At 39.4% G+C, this 19,630-nt stretch overlaps 1 protein-coding gene across 1 annotated transcript in view; it reads right to left on the reverse strand.

The window, feature by feature from the left end:
• Positions 1-18,861: 18,861 nt before the first annotated feature.
• LOC140992430 (guanylate cyclase soluble subunit beta-2-like) overlaps positions 18,862-19,630 on the reverse strand; it is a 28,540-nt gene continuing 27,771 nt past the window's right edge. Inside the window, exon 19 of the mRNA XM_073462730.1 lies at positions 18,862-19,061. Coding sequence (XP_073318831.1) covers positions 18,862-19,061 — 200 coding nt within the window. The remainder of the gene's footprint in view (positions 19,062-19,630) is intronic.

Here is a 19,630-nt window from a genome sequence, read left to right on the forward strand (position 1 = left end):
ATTGAGTAGTAATGGCCTTGTCCAGGGAACTGTCTTTCACATGGAGGTAATCTATAGACCTCCAGGGCCTTGCTCCCAATTCTTAGAAGAATTTGGTGAATTTATTGAAGATCTTGTTACTTGTTCAGATAAGATCCTAATTATTGCGGATTTCAATATCCACTTAAATAAGCCTTCTGACCCCCTTCTGAAAAGTAAAGCTTTTCTGGCTACATTCAGTTTGTTCATGACAAACTGGTGACATAAATCTTTTTACTTCTCATCATTTCAGCCTAGCAATTGTAGTGGAACTCACTGAAAGATTGCCTGGGGTCTTGGCTGCTTTTGCGACCGTGACAGAACCTGTGGAAAAGTTCATTAATGATGTTAACACAGTACCTTTTTCTCTCCTTGATTCTGTCACACCTGTCTCCACCAAGACAACACGATCAAAGAAATCTACTCCCTGGTTTACCGATGAAACCCAAGATTTCAAGCAGGCCTGCAGGAAAATGGAACGTGCATGGCGAAAATCTTGTGTGTGATAGTGTACTTAACTCTTCTTAACTATTCACTTCTCTTTGACACTGTGGCTAAACTTATTAAAAAACTACAAAATATTATCTCTTCATCTCTGGCTTCCTCAGCAAAGTTGATTGTAAAACATCCTTGTGCTGATTCTCAGTTAGTCTCAGCTCTTAACATTTTTGAAAGGATCTCTCTTGAGACAATGTCTAAACTGGTCTCAACCTCAAAACCAACTACTTGCCTCCTGGACCCCCTTTTGGCAAAACTGTTTAAGGATCTATGGCCAGTACTGGGACCTACAATGTTAAATATTGTTAACGTATCACTCATGACTGGTGTTGTCCCTGCTAGTTTAAGTCTGCTGTGGTTAAGCCTCTACTTAAGAAACCACTTCTTGACCCAGGGTCTCTAAATAATTATAGAGCAGTATCCAACCTTCCCTTCCTTTCTTAAGTCTACGAAAGAGTTGTGTCCCAGCAACTTTCAGGCTACCTTCTTAATAATAATCTTCTGGAACCTTTTCAATCATTCAGTCATTCCACCAAAACTGCACTTACTAAAATGGTAAATGACATTCTACTTACTATGGACTCAAACTTGACCTTGGTGCTTCTGTTACTGGATCTCAGCGCTGCATTTGATACCATAGATCATGGCATACTGTCAGACCGACTTTAAAGTCAATTTGGCATCTCTGGCCTGGCTCTCGCTTGGCTAAAGTCTTACCTATCTGAAAAAACACAATGTGTTTCTTATAATAATACTACTTCAATATTTACTGATGTGAAGTATGGAGTTCCCCAGGGCTCTGTTCTTGGCCCTTTGCTCTTCTCTTTATATATTTCACCTCTTGGCAAAATCATTCGCAGTTATGGAAGACATTTCCACTGCTATGGGGACAATACTCAGCTGTATGTGCCCATAAAAGCTGATGATGAATCTCAAATCACAAAATTAGAGACCTAATGTATGCAGTGAAGAAATGGATGTCAGAAAACTACCTGCTCCTAAATTCGGATAAAACTGAGATGTTGGTCTTTGGCCCCGCTCGCCAGAGACACCACTCTGATCAGGTGACGTAATGCTTGAAAACTATGTTATTTCTCAAAATTCAACTGTCAAGAATCTTGGCGTTACATTTGATTGTACCCTCTCTTTCAATCAGCACATCAAGAAATTACCAAGAACACTGGACAGTCTCAGTCTCAATGAGTCCCTTACCTGTAGTATTGGAATTCACATTGTCCTGCTGATGAGAAGCAATCTGTTTATTCTGATTAACATTGCATTTCTCTCACTTTTGTTTTTGTTTTCTGTTCCCACAAGCTGCAAGCTGTGTTGCTCTCTTACTGTCTAGCTTCCTCCTCCTCCTCCTCTCTTTTCATTCAGGCTCCTTTCTGATGGACCACGGGCCTCTGGGACCATCTACCTCTCCTGGCTCCTGCTGCCTCATATATTGATGGATCTGGATCGTCATACCCTAGGCTCCGCTGGATCATCGCTCTCCTCTGTTTTACTATCTCGTTATATCTGTATTTCTGTGAAATTTGATGCCTCTTCATTCTGTTGTTTTCTTTTTTTATTGCTAATTAACCTGTGTGACCTGCCCTCTTCCAGGTCACCATGGTGTAGAGGAGGTTGTGTGGCTACGCCTCGGCCTGCTCAGTCGTTCTCCTGGATCCACACACTTTACATATATTATATAATTTGTATCAGATATTCTGTCGGTGCAATTTGTAAATTGTGATTTTGTTGTTCTGTTCTTTACATGTGACATCTATTGCATGTCTGTCCATCCTGAGAGAGGGATCCCTCCTCTGTGGCTCTTCCTGATCACTTAAACGTATAAGCAGCATACTTAACAAAAAAGTTATAATGCTAAGTAGTGAGTGTTATGACAGATATACACTGAGTGTTGTCTCATGGTTTGTAAATTACATTTCTTAAATTTTTCTGCTATGTCCCCCTTATGTCTTTCTGTACCATATCTTTTAAGTCTGTGAGTCTCTCACAGCAACACATATTCAAACACACACACAAACACGGTGGGATCTTCAAACTAACAAGTCAATCAACCGCATTGGGTCCATGCATTTACACTTACAATGCCATACATATGTATATATTGTATAGTCGATTTGTACACTTTGGATTAATGTCATTAAAATGTTCAAGCCTTGTCGCTTCTATATCCCATGACATAAAAAAAGGAGGGAATGGAGAGATGCGGAAATGAAGAAGAGATGGAAAAAGAAGAGCAGACTGGATGGGAAAAAGAGGAGAGAAGGAGTTTCATCAGGCTCTATAATGAAAACCTAATTCTGTTCGTCTTCTCTCCGTCACTGTTTTTGTTATATCCTTCTTCACCACCTCCTATCATCCTCTACTCTGTTCTCCTCATCTCCATTTTTTCCTCTTCTGCCCTGAGAGAAAGCTGCTGTTATCATTGTTTGAAATTGGATTTCCAAAGACAACATAACCTTCTCCCATTTAGATGTAGTCATAAAAAAGAAAAACATATTCTGACTGATGTTTTCAACATGATGTTGATTACTGAACATGTGAATATCACATTATCACTTACCTGCTGATCCAAGAGAACTTTATCAGTCATTTATTAGATATAAGGGCAGGGACATACCAGTGTCAAGAATTAAGAATACCCGTGGACTATAATCAGCCCCTATTAAGTTAATTATAATTTAAAACAATACCACAACACCTGTCTACACCACATATTTGCTGCGAAAATGTTGACCACATTATTTCTTTATATAATGTTAATTAATAAAATAAAATAATTCTGACTCATTGTTTGACATATTGAGAAACTTGTTTTTACTTATCAATGGCATATTTACATATTCATTTCCTTACATTTATAAAACAAATGTTTTCGTTTATCACGCTTCATTTAACAAAGGGCATGATAATGCTTCAGTGCGTATGTAGTTATTTCTATTCTTTAAATGGTTGTTATACCCAGGGGTTATAATTAACCCATCGTCCTTCATTTAAGATTGATTGCATTAACTGTATATGGTCAAAACCTAGATTAAGAACTGTGCTCGTGTGTGTTTACAAAATTAATTGAGCCTTTCACTTACCATTGAAGTTCCAGGGGGACTGAAGCCCCCCAACTCCGTTACTGTCGTTACTCATGTTGCATGGCGGTGAATCAACAACTGCCAACCTGAGACCTCTCTCCTGTATTTCTCCGCTTTCTCTCTTATCCACTTTCCTTTTCCCAACTTGTCCACTGGCTGTCGCACCAAAAAATTGTCCAGTTATCCAGTTATTTCTTAATTTACTATTCTTCCGCTATGTGGCGGAGAATCACAGTTTACTCTGTGTCGATGATCCTTCCCTTCTGTTATGGTTTCTCTTTCTGGTATGACATTAACCAATTTGTATAGTGCAGTTGTCCTCACTGTAGTAGATGCTGTATCAATCAGTCGGTTTGTCATAGGGATCTCTAATCAAAACAGACAGAACATCAACAGCAACTTAATACTTATAACTCGTTATCACTCATCGATTGTGTCGGAAAAACAAATCTTATAAGGCATGGATTCCTCGCGCACCAGAGAGCGTTTCGTCCATTTAGAGTGAGCGCGCGAGAGAGGGAGGGAGAGAGAGAGGAGAATGGGAGAGAGAGGGGGAGAGAGAGAGAGAGGAGAATGGGAGAGAGAGGGAGGGAGAGAGATGGAGAGAGAGGGGGAGAGAGAGGGAGAGAGAGGGAGAGAAAGAGGTGGAGAGAGAGGGAGAGATAGAGAGGGAGAGAGAGAGGGAGGGAGAGAGAGGGAGAGAGAGAGAGGGGCTTGTGATGTCATTTTCCTCAGCCAATCCTCAATGGCTAATATCTGTTTTGACTATTCAACATTTCTTCACAGTGCTGGCATTCTAAATTTACACGTACTATTATATTATAGTTTGCTTACAGTTTGTTTCTTCGTACAGTCCGCATCACCAACATGCATTTTGGCCAAACAGTTCATCTCACCTTCAAAACGTACTCAAACCACCAAAACCCCACCTGAGTCACATCTTTACAGAAATACGTTTCCACCACAACATCCTGGATCAAGTTTTGAGGAGGAGAGATGGGCTCGGTGCACAAAACACAGTCAAAGTTGAAGGACCATATTTACCTGATGTCAAACTTTAATTCGAAGATCATTTTATCATTATCTTGTTGCTGCTGCATTCACCCAGATGCAATTGAAAAAAAAATGCACTACAGAATTATTTCCTGGGTGTATATGTGTTAGTATATATGTATATATGTTTTTAGCCTAAATCAGCCTAAATGTTATACAAACAATGTTCTATGTTTGTATAACATGGAGTTACAAACTTTTATTTCGTAATGCAACCCTTTGTTGTGATGACAAATAAATCACCTTGATGTCTCCAAATAAGCTCAATCGACCAGAATACTGGCAACACTTCTCACTCAGAAAGGATATTTGTCATTCACAAAACACTCTGACCTGAAAGACACTAACAACTGGGAATTTTATTTAAATGATTAACTTTAATCTTTGAAGTTCAAATGATTTTTCACATGTCAGTATTTCAAAATGGAATCTTTTTCTATATCTTTGCATATAGTAATTACTGTTACTTGTGAAAAATAAAAAGGTTTAACACCAAACATATTCCTTAAATTACAGGGCTACAATGATAATTATACACACAAAAATTTTTTTTGCTATCCCCGTCTCTGCTGTTATATTGCAAATTTCCCCATTGTGGGACTAATAAAGGATTATCTTTTCTTGTGAAAACATATTAAAATGTTCTGTTCTGTGTTGCATGGCAGGACCATGGCGTCAGTGCACAGTAAACACCAGAACCATGAAAAGTTATTAAATTGTTGTTGGGGGGTAATAGATGCCCTCTCCTTTGGCACTACATTCCCTCCACCATACAACGTCTGTATTCCTACACACAAGCGGAATGTCTCCACACAGGTGGACAGCTGACAGTCAAATACTGCAGGTAATACACTGACTAGGGATAGGCAGTGTTGGGGCTAGTTACTTTAAAAAGTAATATATTATAGATTACATATTACTCTCAAAAATAGTAATGCCTTACACTACTATATTACTCCCTGGAGAAAGTAACTAGTTATATTACTAGTTACTTTTTTTCTACTTACTCTAAAATTGCCTGAGATGCATAAGATGGAAAGAGAGCAGACATCTCCTCTACTACGTAAGAGGCAACGAGCTTATTTATTTCTGATTTTGATGCTGGTACCAGTACCTTTTGATCGAATGAAAGTTTTAGCTGCTTGCGAGGCTGCTCGGTAAAGTCATCCCGTTGCTTGGCAACAAACTCGATGTGTCCGTGCTGTCTTTCGAGGTGTTTTTTCAAGTTGGAGGTGGTGTTCGAAGCGGTTGAGAGTAGCTTTTTTCCCGGGCAAAGGGTACATTGCACTACGAGGTTATTTTCCTTTCGTTGCAAATATTGAAAATAGTGGTTGAATTTCCAGCCGTCGAACGAGGTTTTTTGCAGAGCGGTGCCTTCTTCAGGACACGAGCTAGCAGAAGCAGCAGCAGCAACATGCTCCGGACTTGTTGACTCTTCCATTTTTTACCCATCTGCCCTGGCGGGTGCCGCTGGCGACCAATCGGTGATGGTAAATGATACCTCGTGTCAAACCCCAACCAATCACTGATCCATTCACGCCCCCCCCCTCCATCCGTGCTGTTTTGTGTGATGCGTGTGTGGTGAAGTAGCTGGTAGCTACTAGCAAATGTAACGCAAGTAACGAGCCCGGAAAATTGTAATATTATTACTATTTTCAGTAGAGTAATGCCTTACACTACTAGTTACTTGAAAAAGTAATCTGATTACAGTAACGCGTTACAAAGTAACGCGTTACACCCAACACTGGGGATAGGTACCTCAAACAACCCCACATCAAAAGACCGAACTATCCCTTTAAGATCTTGACGATGGTAAATGAAGATTGCAGTTCGGAGTTTTTGCTAGCACCACATAGTGGACACAGGAAGATGCATTGAACTCCATTGGACAGTGTCCAAAACACTTGAAAATTCAGAGCTTTGTCAGTCAGTTGAAGTTCTGCGACAAGAACACACCTGCCCCACACCCCGCTGGGCAGCAGGGTGTGAGGGCCCATTCAAAGCTTTAATCCACGCTGATATCCATCACCATTATTATTTTATCATATAAGGTATGTGTCATTCGTGAGTTCATGAGCCAGCAATGTATTAATGTTAGAAACTGTATTTCTAATCCACATTAATATGGTAATGCTATCAACAACTGTTTTGGTGAACTACTGGGAATGGGTAATTCATGACTACCATAAAATGTTCATTGCAAAGTAATTCTAGCCTTTCAATTAAAATTTTAGAAGACAATTACAGAATTGTCATCTTTTGTCTGCTGAGTCTTTGATTCAAATTACAATTTTTAAAGTTCATTTTGTTGATGAATTAAACTGCATCAGTCTGTATGTCAGTGCATAACAAATAAGACCTCTAGGCTTACATTTATTTGTTTTTATGCAACTGTCATTAATGCTTTCTATCTCACACTCCCTCTCTTTTAGCCTCTCTGCACTGTGCTGAAATATTGCCATTTACACACATCTACAGAAAGTAGACTCTTGTGTACTGTGACTGTCACTTCAAAGCTAAGTGTTAATTAATCCAATTAGAAGAGGAGGAGGACTGTGTGCAGAGCATAACATAGAGTGACTTGGGAGAAGAGGCTTTCACATCAGTTCATATATGTACCTTTCCATAAAGCAATCCATATCAGTCAACCTATTTAAACCAGCTCCCCACAGAGACAGAGAGGTTATACGCCTAAGCTGAACATTGGAATGTCAACGCATAAGCTCAAGCTTTCTACCTACACTTAGGTAGACAAAAAAACTTTGACTTAAGCCATCCTGTGGACTATGTAACCCGCAGGATTGTCATGGAGTAGTTTTTATTTGTGTGGGTCCCCATGTTTATATGTTGGAGAGGCTACAATTTAAGTTGTGTTTCCAAGGTGTCATTGTTGCCAAGCAGCTGGTGAACCAGGTAAAAAGTGTCGTACTGGAGAAGAGGCACATACCTTCCTGCTATGTACACATAAAACAGTGCAGTAGAGGAAAAAGTGGCAACCTGGTATTACAGCAAATTATGTTATTATGACTAATGTTCAGGTACAAGACTGCGCCCCACTAATTCAAACACCTGTGGTACCTGTGTGGGCAAGTCTAAACCCTTTCTCCCGTTTGTCTCAAATTCTCATGATATTTGTTTATTCCCTCGATTCCAAGCTGATTGTAGGATGCTGCTGAAACATGCTGTGGCGCAGCTGGTGAAAACATGTGCATTGTCTAACATAATGCAGCAGAGACAGGCCCAATGGACTCTGGCCGTTACACTGACACCATTGACGCAGCAACTATGGGTGCTGCAGCAGCCCCTAAAATGAGGCATTATTAAAACCTTCAATTTATTTTTGTCAATCTGGACATTCAAATGAATAGAAAAAAACATGAATGTTGTGGAGTTATGGCCCTGTGGTCAATGGTGGGATGACTGAGTTTTTTCTCCATCCACATACTAGCCTTAGTGCTATGAGTAGTGCACAGGTAATCAGACTGCCAGCGGGAGTCACAGAGGTGAGGCTCGTGACGACTTTTGTTTTTTTCCCAGGGGGCTTGTCTGTTTCTTCCCAGGTGGCTGTCATTTCTGGGTAGGGTAATGTGGGGCCCATGGTCTGCATTGGCAGAGCCATAGCAGAGGGAAACTGGTCCCTGCTGCAGTAATACAGCTCAGTCATCTCTGTCCTAGAAGGCAACTCAGGTTGTACAAACCTCATCTCACACAACATTCCCCTGCTTGACGATCCCTGCATCCCCCCAACCAGAGGCAGTGAAGACCAACATCATCAGTGTTCTTCATCAATGGAGGCTCAGGTGCTTTGGGAGAGCAGCAGTATCTATGCCTCTCCCAACGTCTTTGTCAGGAAAAAGGATGGGAGACAATGCATGTGCATGGACAACAACCTGCTGAACAGCAAAAAGAGGAAGGATGAGTTCCCCCTACCTTGCATCAAAGAAAGCCTTGATGCCCTTTATGGGGCATCTGTCTGGCCACTGTCTTTACAAGCCAGATATGGCCAGGGCTATAACCAGGTTCCAGTTTCATTTTGGAGACACCAGCCATAGTGGCCTCAGAGCTGGCCCACTGAGTGCGACATGGCAATTTATAGCTCCATGAAGCTGTAATTTCTTGCGCTCAGTGACATGCCATGACAGAGAAATTTAAAGAGTATCCTTAGGGGCACAAATGCATGGTCTTCACTGACAACAACCTAATAACTATCTACACTGTGCCAAACTGGGGGCCACAGAACAGAAATTGGCTGTTCTACTCACATCCCAGAGGAGAGGTGACATCAAGGCTGGTTTTCATGCTGCTGAACCACCATCATCTGGTTGAATAAAATGGCATTCTATACCATCACATTTTCCGTTCAGATGGGAAAGAGGAGATTCTCCAACATATTTTGCCTGGGATCCTTAAGCAGGAGACATAAAAACAGTTGCATAATTAGCTCAGGCACAAAGTCATTGAGCACAACGATGCCCCCACCATTACCCAACCTTTGATGGAATGTTTTTTCAACAAACTCGCTCTTTCAGCAGGGTAAAGGAAAATCACATCATCATATTTATCGATAATTATCAAAGGCAAACTCCATGTAGACAGGTAGGGCAGGCAGGAGCAGCTCGGTAACGCAGGCATCCAGTGTGCCCAGCCTGTTAGAATATGGAGCACCTATAATAAGTTTGCCGAATAAATTTATACCATGAAGGTACACTTTAATGGTGGGTATTCTGATGCCCAAATGCTTGATGAGATGGGCATTGGAGATTAAACTAGATAGGGTGGCTATGTTGAATGATGGGAAATAGAGGTTGAACCTTTCATGGAAGAAGTGAAAGGAACACCAAGCTGTCCAGTAAGAGGATAGAGTGCTGGGGGCAATGCTGTGAAAGATGGCTTTCTGGGAGATGTTGACAAGTTTGGCGATGGTTCACACGTAGAATGTCATGGTAGAAAATGGAGGTACCAGGGTAGGATCCGTCTCTGCATGAGGAGCTAGGGTTCTGAATGTAGCTATGTAAGGCAACGCATGAAAGGCATGACTGCAGGAGAGTTGCTTTGACCTTTATTTATGATGCTGGTTATCAGAGTGAATGAGAAAGAATTTTCTTGACCACACAGGAGGGCACTACAACATTACAACACTAGGTCCAAGGTCCTCCATTCAAGTTCTATTGTGTTGCTGAACACAGCTCCATTTACACCTGTTCCAACCCCTGAACCTCTTTGTCTTTGTGTAATGTATTGTCATAGTCTAGTTTGCATTTTGTTGTTGTCATGTCTTTGTCTTTAGATAAGTAAATAAATGTTTGGCCATAAAGTCATTGTTTGTGGTTTCTGTACATTTTACAGTTCGGTCACTGGACGCATTCTGAATTTGCTAATGCTTTACATAAATTACAATTAATTATTTCCCTTGAATTAATATGTGTGTTAATAGACCCACTCTTACCATCAGGAAGGGGTTTCATTGTGATGTTGTATTGACTATGAGGACATCTCCCTGGTCAAGATTAGATGTTTGCATTAAAAAAAGCAATCATAACTAATAAAACAAGGGAGTTAAATTACATTTATCTTTTTTATCATTACTCATCATTCTTTATATATATACCGTATATGCCCTTTTTTATCTGGTGTTGTGTTGAAGTCTGTTTCCCATTGATATGTGTGCCTTGATGTGCATGATGTGTGTAGCTGCTACTGCCAGCCTTATCTTTCTACATGGAGTTTGCCGTTGATAGTGATCAATAAAGTGTGACGATTGGACCAAAATGCGGACAACCAGAACTGGAGGACAGTTTAAAAGGATTTTATTCTAACAAAGGTGCACAGGAGTAGCTGGCAGGCACAGGCAGAGGAGAAGCACAGTGGGTGGGTCCGTGGCAGGCAGAGGTTCGGTGCTGGTGAGTGGCTAGGAGCGATCTGAGGCTGGTGAGACTGGTGGCAGAGGTGCGCCAGGCTGGGAGGCAGCTGGCAGATGCTGGTGATCAAGGCTCAACGCCAACACTGGCGATAACGAGGAGAAAACTGGGTTAGAGTTTGAGCAGAGCAAAAAATACAACTAGGCAACAAATACTGAGCTCGAGAGAGTCTACCACATGAGGTAGTCGATAACAATCCAGCGGCGAGTGAAGAGCCAACCAGGGTATTTGAGCTGAGGCTAATGATGAGACTCGCTGCAGGTGTATGTGAGATAGGAGCTCCGCCCCCCTAGAGGAGAGACAAGCCCAGCCTCGGAAAAGCACCTCTGAAAAAACACACAGGCAAAAAAAGGCACCAAGCACAGGAGAGAAGCCACACAGTAACCCCAAATCATGACATTAAGTTGATGATGTGATTTTCCTTTGTCTTGTTAAAAGCGAAAAAGAAATAAGAGACAGAGAATAGAAGAGAAACTGACAGGCCTGTGGGTGAAATGAAAAGATGTTTCTCAACCTAGGGCCAAGGTGTCCTGACCAAGACTCAGCACTCAGCCCCAAACAGGCCTCTTTCCTAGACCAGAAATGTCTGCAACTGATGGCCCAGTTCAATGGAGTGACAGACCTCAGAGCCAGGATTCTTTCAGCGTGCCTGAAAAAACAACCTTGTCCTTTTGGCCATTAACAAACAAAGGACTAAGGCTTTGGCTGTCCAGCGCTTCATTGAAAGCCTCCAACCACCTCCATCAAGTCTCAAAATCATTACTTTTTTGTCCAGGATTGTGTCTGGGGAGTTTAAAATGATTTCATTGTATTCTTTCTATTACTATTCTGATATTACTTCTATTACTATTCTGATATAGTCTTTTTGAAGTCAGTTATTTTTTGAAGTCCATTTATTTACCATCCATAGTGCTTCATTAGTAAAATTAATTACATTTTCAAGTAATTGTGTTGACTTGGGTTTCAAGCAGGAGGGAGCAGTATAGTGTCTGTGTGTGTTTTAGCCAAAAACCTTACATAAGAAATTCTAACCTCTGCTCACTTTACCTCTGACACACACAGACACGCAGACACAAACTGACTGACTGACAGACAGGTGCACGCACACACACATACACACACACACACACACACACACACACACACACACACACATACATACACACACACACACACACACACACACACACACACACACACACACACACACAGCGAGACTCTCTTCACTGTAGTGGGTTGTGTAAGAAGATAATGGCTGAGCCAAAATCAGCCTACTTCAATCCATAATGGCACATGCAGTATGTTTGCTTGAGAGTGTGTATGTGTGTGTGTGTGCTTGTGTGTGTGTTTGTGTGTGAGAGAGAGCGAGAGGGAGAGAGAGCTCTTACATTACTCATGTGCTTATGTGCCATTTCAAGTCATTTCTAAAACTGCACACTAATAAAGCAGTGTGCTCTCTCTATCAGCCCTCTGCCCCCTCTTTGTCAGCAGGGCTGGTGAGCTTTATTGTGAAGGGTGTAAGTCTGAAACACAGAATCGATGCAGTTAATGTCGCTTTGAAACCTAAGAGACGCTAAAAAAAGCTTTTGCAAACCCGATATCAGGTCTAATGATAATTATCAGGATGATGATTTCTAACACAATTGTTGAGCAGGGAAGAGTCAAACCTTTCTGGTGTTGTTATATGTAGTGGAGTCCAGTCACCAGATGGTGGTGTGATAAGCTTAGGTATTCACTTTCTAGGTTACTGTGATAGAAAATTACTAATCACTGTAAGCAATTGCTGTAAATTTACAGCCAATTTTCAACACTAAAATACTGTTTTCATGTTAAACAGTTTAGTACTGTAGTTAGCAATGCATTGTGGGCTGCTTAACTTGGAGCAACAGGACAGAGGCCCTAAACAGTATGCTGATGTTTTAAATTACAGGACACTACAGTATTTTTTGGAAACTGAGTGTTGACTGGGGAATTTGGAGCACGGTCAGAAGTTTGATACAACGTTAGTCTTTTAAATTGAGGCTACTGCTTTTGGTCAATTTTCTTTAAAAAATACAGAAATAATTTGCTATCAACTCCTGGAGGGACTTCAGGAACCATCATTTGGATAGGAGATTTTCCAGAAGAGGACGCACAATTTAGATGACATGTGCTACACACAGTGTTCTTCATCAACATCCATCGGGTCTTGCATCTACAAATTAAACGGTAATTAAAATCTTAGTCATATTGCCAAGAATGTTTGATATCAAACTGATGCTCAGGAGCTTGTCTTGCTAGGGATTTGAACATGTCATATATCAGTGAGGCTTAGATTTGAATAGCCAAAACAATATTACTTTTGGGTGTTTTTTTGTTTAATTTTGGTAACATTAGCCGAACGTCTGCATCCAAGGAACAACAATTGTTAACCGGTAAGAAAGGCCAATCGGCAGATGGAGGCAGCAGGAAAATAGCATTAGGCTACTGGAATAATTAGCCTACATCTTGCCCGGTGATTAAGGATTCATTTCAACCAAACCATAGGATTATTGGAACATCGGCTAACCGAGATGGTTTTGGTGAGTTTTATTTTGTTTGTGTCGACTTTTAATGAAGTGTGAACAAGGAAATTAAGCTAATTGTAGTTCGGTTAAAGAGAGACACTTGAATCCTCAAGGCTTAGGGTTGTATTTTTCTGTTTAAACGGAAAATTAGTGTGAAAATATTGCCTTTCTGGACTCTTTGTGAATGCATTTGTTTATTTATCTGTCGCTGCGCGTCTCACACAGCCTACTTCTCCCAACTGTTTTAGAGTAAATGGTATTAGTACTGTACATTTCAAGCCACAACACACACACACACACACACACACAGACTGGGTATTTTGTTGGACTATAGGCTTTATTATAATTCCATTTGATGTCACTTCTATATGTCATTCAAGTCCACTCTATTTGTGCAATGAAGAAAGACAAAAAAAACAATTCATTGCATTTAATTGAATGTACACAAAACAGTATGTTGTTGCAACCCCACTCTGATCTTAAACTATTTTGATTTCAGGCACTTCATTGGTATAAATCCAGAGAGAGGGACAAAGGCCAAAAAGGGCAAGGTTGTCTCCAAGAAGAAAGGTGTGATCATCCAGAAGAAGTCTTCTGCAGTCAATACACACGTCGCCATGCTACTGAAGAATCTCCTTGACTTTGAATGGAACTTCATATAGATCGGTGAGCTCTTTAATCTCGCTCTCTTTGTTTTAACAGTCTGGCATTGCCACATTAAGCCACAAGAGAACTGGTATTACTTACTTATAACTTTATAAGCATTAGCTTGGAGTGTATACTGTACATTCCTGATTGTATAGCTTATTTATTATAATGATTATGATTGTTTGTTGTTGTTTGACAGTGGCAACACTGGAATAATGCTGCAGAGAGGAACAGCGGCTACCAAAGTGATGGTCATCTCTCCTGGATCGACAAGAACTAAGACGTAAAAACACAAGCCTACCTCACAGGACCATTTTAAGAGGTAACCTGCAAGTCTAGCTCGCAGTGGCACAGTACCTTACAGTTTCATCCCTAAATGTTTTTATTGTTGCATATTATTGATGCATATTGTCAAAATGTTCTACTGTACTATAATAGTTTCAAAATGGCCTTAATGCACATTTTCAAAATGTTAAGTTTGTTTTCCAAATGTTGCCAATTCTGCATATGTTCAAAATGTTATTATGAAAGTATATTTTCACAGACAGCAGAGAATACATTGCAGATTACAAAATGTAAATCTTTTAAGTTGACTTTTGAGGAAATTTTAATCTAACTCACAGAGTATTTTAAGAGGAAAAACACGAGCCTGTGGGCATTTTTTCCCCCAAAATGTGCCAAAGATGCTTGTTTGCTGAATGTTCTTACTCATGTAATCAAAAAGGTCTTAATGTTCCTTAAATAGTCTTAATAGTGTAGTTTTCCAAATATTGCTAATGATGTGTATTTGTTGCCTTGGTCCTTTTCTTAGACCCATTGTGTTATTCAAGGTAAAGCTTAAGTTACTGTAGGTAAGATAAATCACTTATGACAAGAATTTGGTAAGTGTTCAAACTTATGTCTTAAGTTAAAAAAAAGTCAACTATAGGTTATGCCCTTCACGTTTGGTAAGGGTTAGGGGCAGTCTCTGATGAGCAATTAAAGAATTTAAGTTTATTGCCATAGTCTAAAGCAGACACTACTAGGCTGTTTCTGTTTGCTACTAGAAATCTCTTCTCAGCGTCGTCCAACAGGGTTTATTTTCTTTTTTTCCATTTTTTGAAAGTAGCAGTATTCATGTTGACATTGACATTGCTCTTTGAAATACAGGTATTTGATTTTGATTCTCTCTAAGTTTTTATTGCTTATTTTGCATAATATTCACAATAATGCATATCTTAAGCAATTGTCTATAGCCCTGAGAATAATGAAGTTCATTGCAATCAATATTGATTGCAATGAAGACCGATATTTTAGGAAACTGCTAAATTTAGTTATTGTATTATCTACTGTGCCTGTCTACAGTAAACTGTGAGAAGTATGTAGAAGTAACAACCTAAACAGAATATTATTGTAATTTCCAAATAATCACAGAAATATGCTACATTTATTTTTTACTGTATTAGACTGCGAAATCATTTAACAGTGTGAATACAGAAATATACTGTATTTCTGGTTTACAGACTACTAATGTAAAGTCATTTTACAGTATGGATACTGTAAAATTACGGTATATTGCTGACGTCTTTGCTGCCAGCTCTTTACCGTAAATTATAGAAATACTGAAATTTACATTTTTTTCTGGTTTACAGACTACTACCTTAAAGTCATTTTACGTATGAACACCGTAAAAATAACAGTATACTGCTGGTGTCCCTGCTGCGAGCTCTTTACTGTTATTTTACAGGAAAATTACTTACAGTGTACTTATCGTCACCCTCTTAAAATAATGGCCTAAGTCATATTTTCAAGTTTTTCAAAAAACAGAAAAAACTGAACCACATAGAGTATATGCGCATCGTCACCCTCTTAAAATAATGGCCTAAGTCATATTTTCAAGTTTTTCAAAAACAGAAAAAACTGAACCAAATATAGAGTATATGAAATTTATCAATCATTTCACACAAAAAGGTTATGACAATAGATGACTATTTACATATTCTCTTGGGGTAAAGATATGTCTTGAAAAGCTAAAGCTAAAATTGCCTAAGTCACTCTGTCTTGTGACTTGGGCAAAATAAAATGGCCTTTGACATAGGCCATTATACTACGGGGTAGGATCGCATGATCTGTTCAACTGAGGATGTAGGTGATTTTACCAGAGGTGGCCAGCATCATGAGGAGACAATTTAGGCAAAAAAAATCATTCTGGCCAAAAAGTGACTTAGGCCATTATTTTAGGAAGGTTATGTTAAATTGATGCATCATTGTTAAATCATCTGTTGAACCACTCAAAAGGGGCATTGCAACATTTTATGTGCAAAGGTTTAGACTGTGCAGTCATAGGGATTAGAAGATCTTGGGTTCTCTCAAGTTCTTGAGATATGCTTATTGGTTACTGGTTCCATCTCGATCCTGTAGTCCAAGAAATACAAAATTGCTATAAAGAGCCATAAATAGCCTTCTTTGAACCTTATGTTCATGGCAGCTTTGTTATAACAGGAATAGTGGAATTTGGTTTGGTATGATGATTGTATACTGCATCTGATAGGTGAAGTCATGCGGAAGATCTGATATAGCTGTGTTGGTGTTGGTCCTGAAACACTATAAATAGTCTTGCTCCAGGACCATCATTGCAACTGACCAATTAAGTATTTGTAATGTCAAAGCTTTGCGACTCGGGTAAAAAGACCTGAAAAATATGCATATGGAAGAAGTTGTTTTTCTAAACCTAGCCAAGTATTTTTGTTGCCCAAGCTTAACCTAACATGGGTAGAAAGCTGAAAAGAAACAGAAAACAATAAGGTAAGAACTTGGTGTGAAAATAATAATTGATCCGTATAACAAGATGTTACAAATGGGATACAAACCCCATTCTCCTGGACCAGAGTTTGATATTCTGATGAGGTCATATATGGTCCTGAACAGCATATGATGGTGGATATGATATCATTGTAATCCTTCACCATCAAGACTTAGGGGAATACATCAACTTTTCTGTGTTATGATGTTTGGTCCAAGAGAAATACTCCAAAATATATAACTCAGTTATGGCAAAAAAAAAAAAAGTTAAATAGCCTCCATTGCCTTCATGAGGCGTTTTTACAATAACTCAATTTCTTTAAATGTACCCAGCTGTGATCAAAGGTTGCCATTGTGAATTGTGATGGTAACATCTTTATTCCATAAGAGTTTTAGCTGAGACACACCTCTTATACTCCTGTTTCTACCTCAAAGACAACAACTTCTATAAGTTAGGATACTGTGAGAGAGAGCAGACCCTGCTGAACGCAATGATACACATGATTGTTTTAGATGGAAAAAATGTGGAAAATACAACAAGTTTTAAAAAAAAGAGTTGTTTCTGTTTTACTCTGGAGGTCCTACTCTCAAATTACATCGGAGTCAATATATAAAATTGGAAGGTACTCCTGTGATTTATAAGGTCAAAGAGCAAATTGTGTGTCTGATTGCTTTGTTACATTTTATAAAAGAAGACAAATTTTCCTTAATTTTGATGAAAACAATTATGTATAAGGAGTAAACTTGAGGGAGTAAAAGTAAAAATATGAGAAAACATTTTTTGGAACATTTTACAGTTCCTCTCCACTCTAAAGCCAAGTTCTAGACCAAAGACTTGCAAGATGAGTTGAATCTTGCAATTACTTGCAAACTAACGGTCAGCAACATTCTGAAAACCTGCCATTTCACACCAATACGACTAGATGAGACGATGTATCATCTCAACTGCAGCGTGGATCAAAGCAACCTTAAAGTGGAAGAAATAACAGACCTAGAAGCTTTCATCGATCAACATCACCAGGGACCCATAAACACGGAAACAGATGGCTTACCACAACACAGCTCCAGCAAGCCAAACAAGGCTGAGAAGACTGACACATTCACTGATACAGACGACCCGTGAATCACCGACATTGACGTCAGTGTCCTCTCCAGCATTAACAAAAAACTAGACCTCCTCATACCACTACAACAAGAAATAAAAGATTTATGCTCCAGTATGGAATTGGCCCACAGCCATATATATGTTGTTTATTTAAAGGACACAAGGTTTAATGTCAACAACTACTTGCACTTTATCCTTGATCGGGCTCACAAACGCATGCACACATGCATACATGCATACATACCCCCTCCCTTTCTCGCCATCCTCAGACTCAGACAAACCCACTTTCGACAGAGTCAACACATTATCACACAAACTTTGAAGCTGGTAAGCTGGAATGTGTCCGGTATCCTGTGTGTGTGTGTGTGTGTGTGTGTGTGTGTGTGTGTGTGTGTGTGTGTGTGTGTGTGCGCGTGTGGTTGGGATAGGTACATTTGCTACGAATGATTCAGTGGTTGTATGGGCTCATAATTCATATTCAGATGAAATAATTTGGCAGTAAAACAGACCCCTGGTAAAGACAAAAGACCCGTCCATTAGTTACGCCATAACGTATATATTCTGTAAATGCATGCATATGTATAGTCCTTATTAAAAACCAATGATAATCATTAAAAACTTAATACTATTATCAAAATATAATTATTTATGATAGCAATTCATGACGAATGGATACAATCACAAATTAATTTTACGTACTGCAGACTCTGCCCTAAAGGCTTTAAGCAATTGCTCTATGTTGCAAAATGTTTTCAGATTAGGAAGAGCCTCAGTGTGCAGCTTTTGGTCTGTGCAGATAGAATTTTGTTAATGAAAATAATGCATTAACAACATGGAGGGTACATTTGCCATCTCAATCTGCACATATCACTGCATGGTATTCTTTTATCATTTTCCTGAGCCATTGTGTGCCAGTACAATATTAATATCAGCAATGTCTTGGTTTGGGTCTGGAACGGATTTAGAGATAATTGGGTAATAACAAAGCTTCTTTGTGGTGTGGACTGAGATGCTTTGTAACATAGTGTCAGTGTGGTTGAGTAGAGTTGTCCCTGTCATTAAGCTAACTAATCTAGACAATTAACTAGATGGTACTCTCGCTGTTGTCTTGTCTACTCTCCTTGTTGTTTGTTGAGCTCACACACTTCTAAGCTGGCAGAACCTATAACAGTAAATCACTGAGGAGGCTAAGGAGGTCAGAGTAAGACACAAAGTTTGCTGTTGAAATCATTTGCAGGTTTGTTGTAGCTGTTCTTATTGGTCTCATATGGCGGGGTGATGTCCCAGGCAAAGGGACTGATTGTGTCTAAGGAGCTGGGGTTCCGGGCAATGGCTCCATTTGAGGGTGTGTCTCTCTGCAGGGTCCCAGCTCTCACATCAGGCTCTTTGTCAGGCTCTGAAATGAAAGGTACATTTTTAAAAGTTTAATAAACCATGTACTCACTGTTTTGTTATTCTGTCATCTACTACTCCTCCATGTCATAAACTCAAAAGTCTATTCAAGTCAATACATCCACCAAATACACAACAGTTAGCCATTGTCGTTCTTTCTCAACCATGTAGAATACAGTCATAACTAGTAACAAGCATATGATACAGAAACTCTTTCACTCACTGTTTTAAAACATTGTATTGGAGCTTGTGTCAAATAAAGAATACCTCATGATGAAGTTTTTTTGGTGATCAAATTCTTTAGTAAGTTAGTGCTACTGCAGAAATTGTTTTATTCACTTTGACAGAAAGTTTTGCTGCTAAACAGTATACTCAAGCAATCCTCACGTTGGTAGAATAACAACAGAGGAAATAATTTAGAAAAATAGTGATGTACAATACAAAGGGGGAATACAACCATGGGAACACTTTCCCCTTAACCAAGAAATGAGAAAATACAATATTATTTTGAATATCAATCTTCAAATCAAATCACTACAATGCAACTCATTAAAATCACACCGATAAATCACA

The sequence above is a fragment of the Pagrus major genome, chromosome 24 (assembly GCF_040436345.1).
Source record: "Pagrus major chromosome 24, Pma_NU_1.0".
NCBI lineage: Eukaryota > Metazoa > Chordata > Actinopteri > Spariformes > Sparidae > Pagrus > Pagrus major.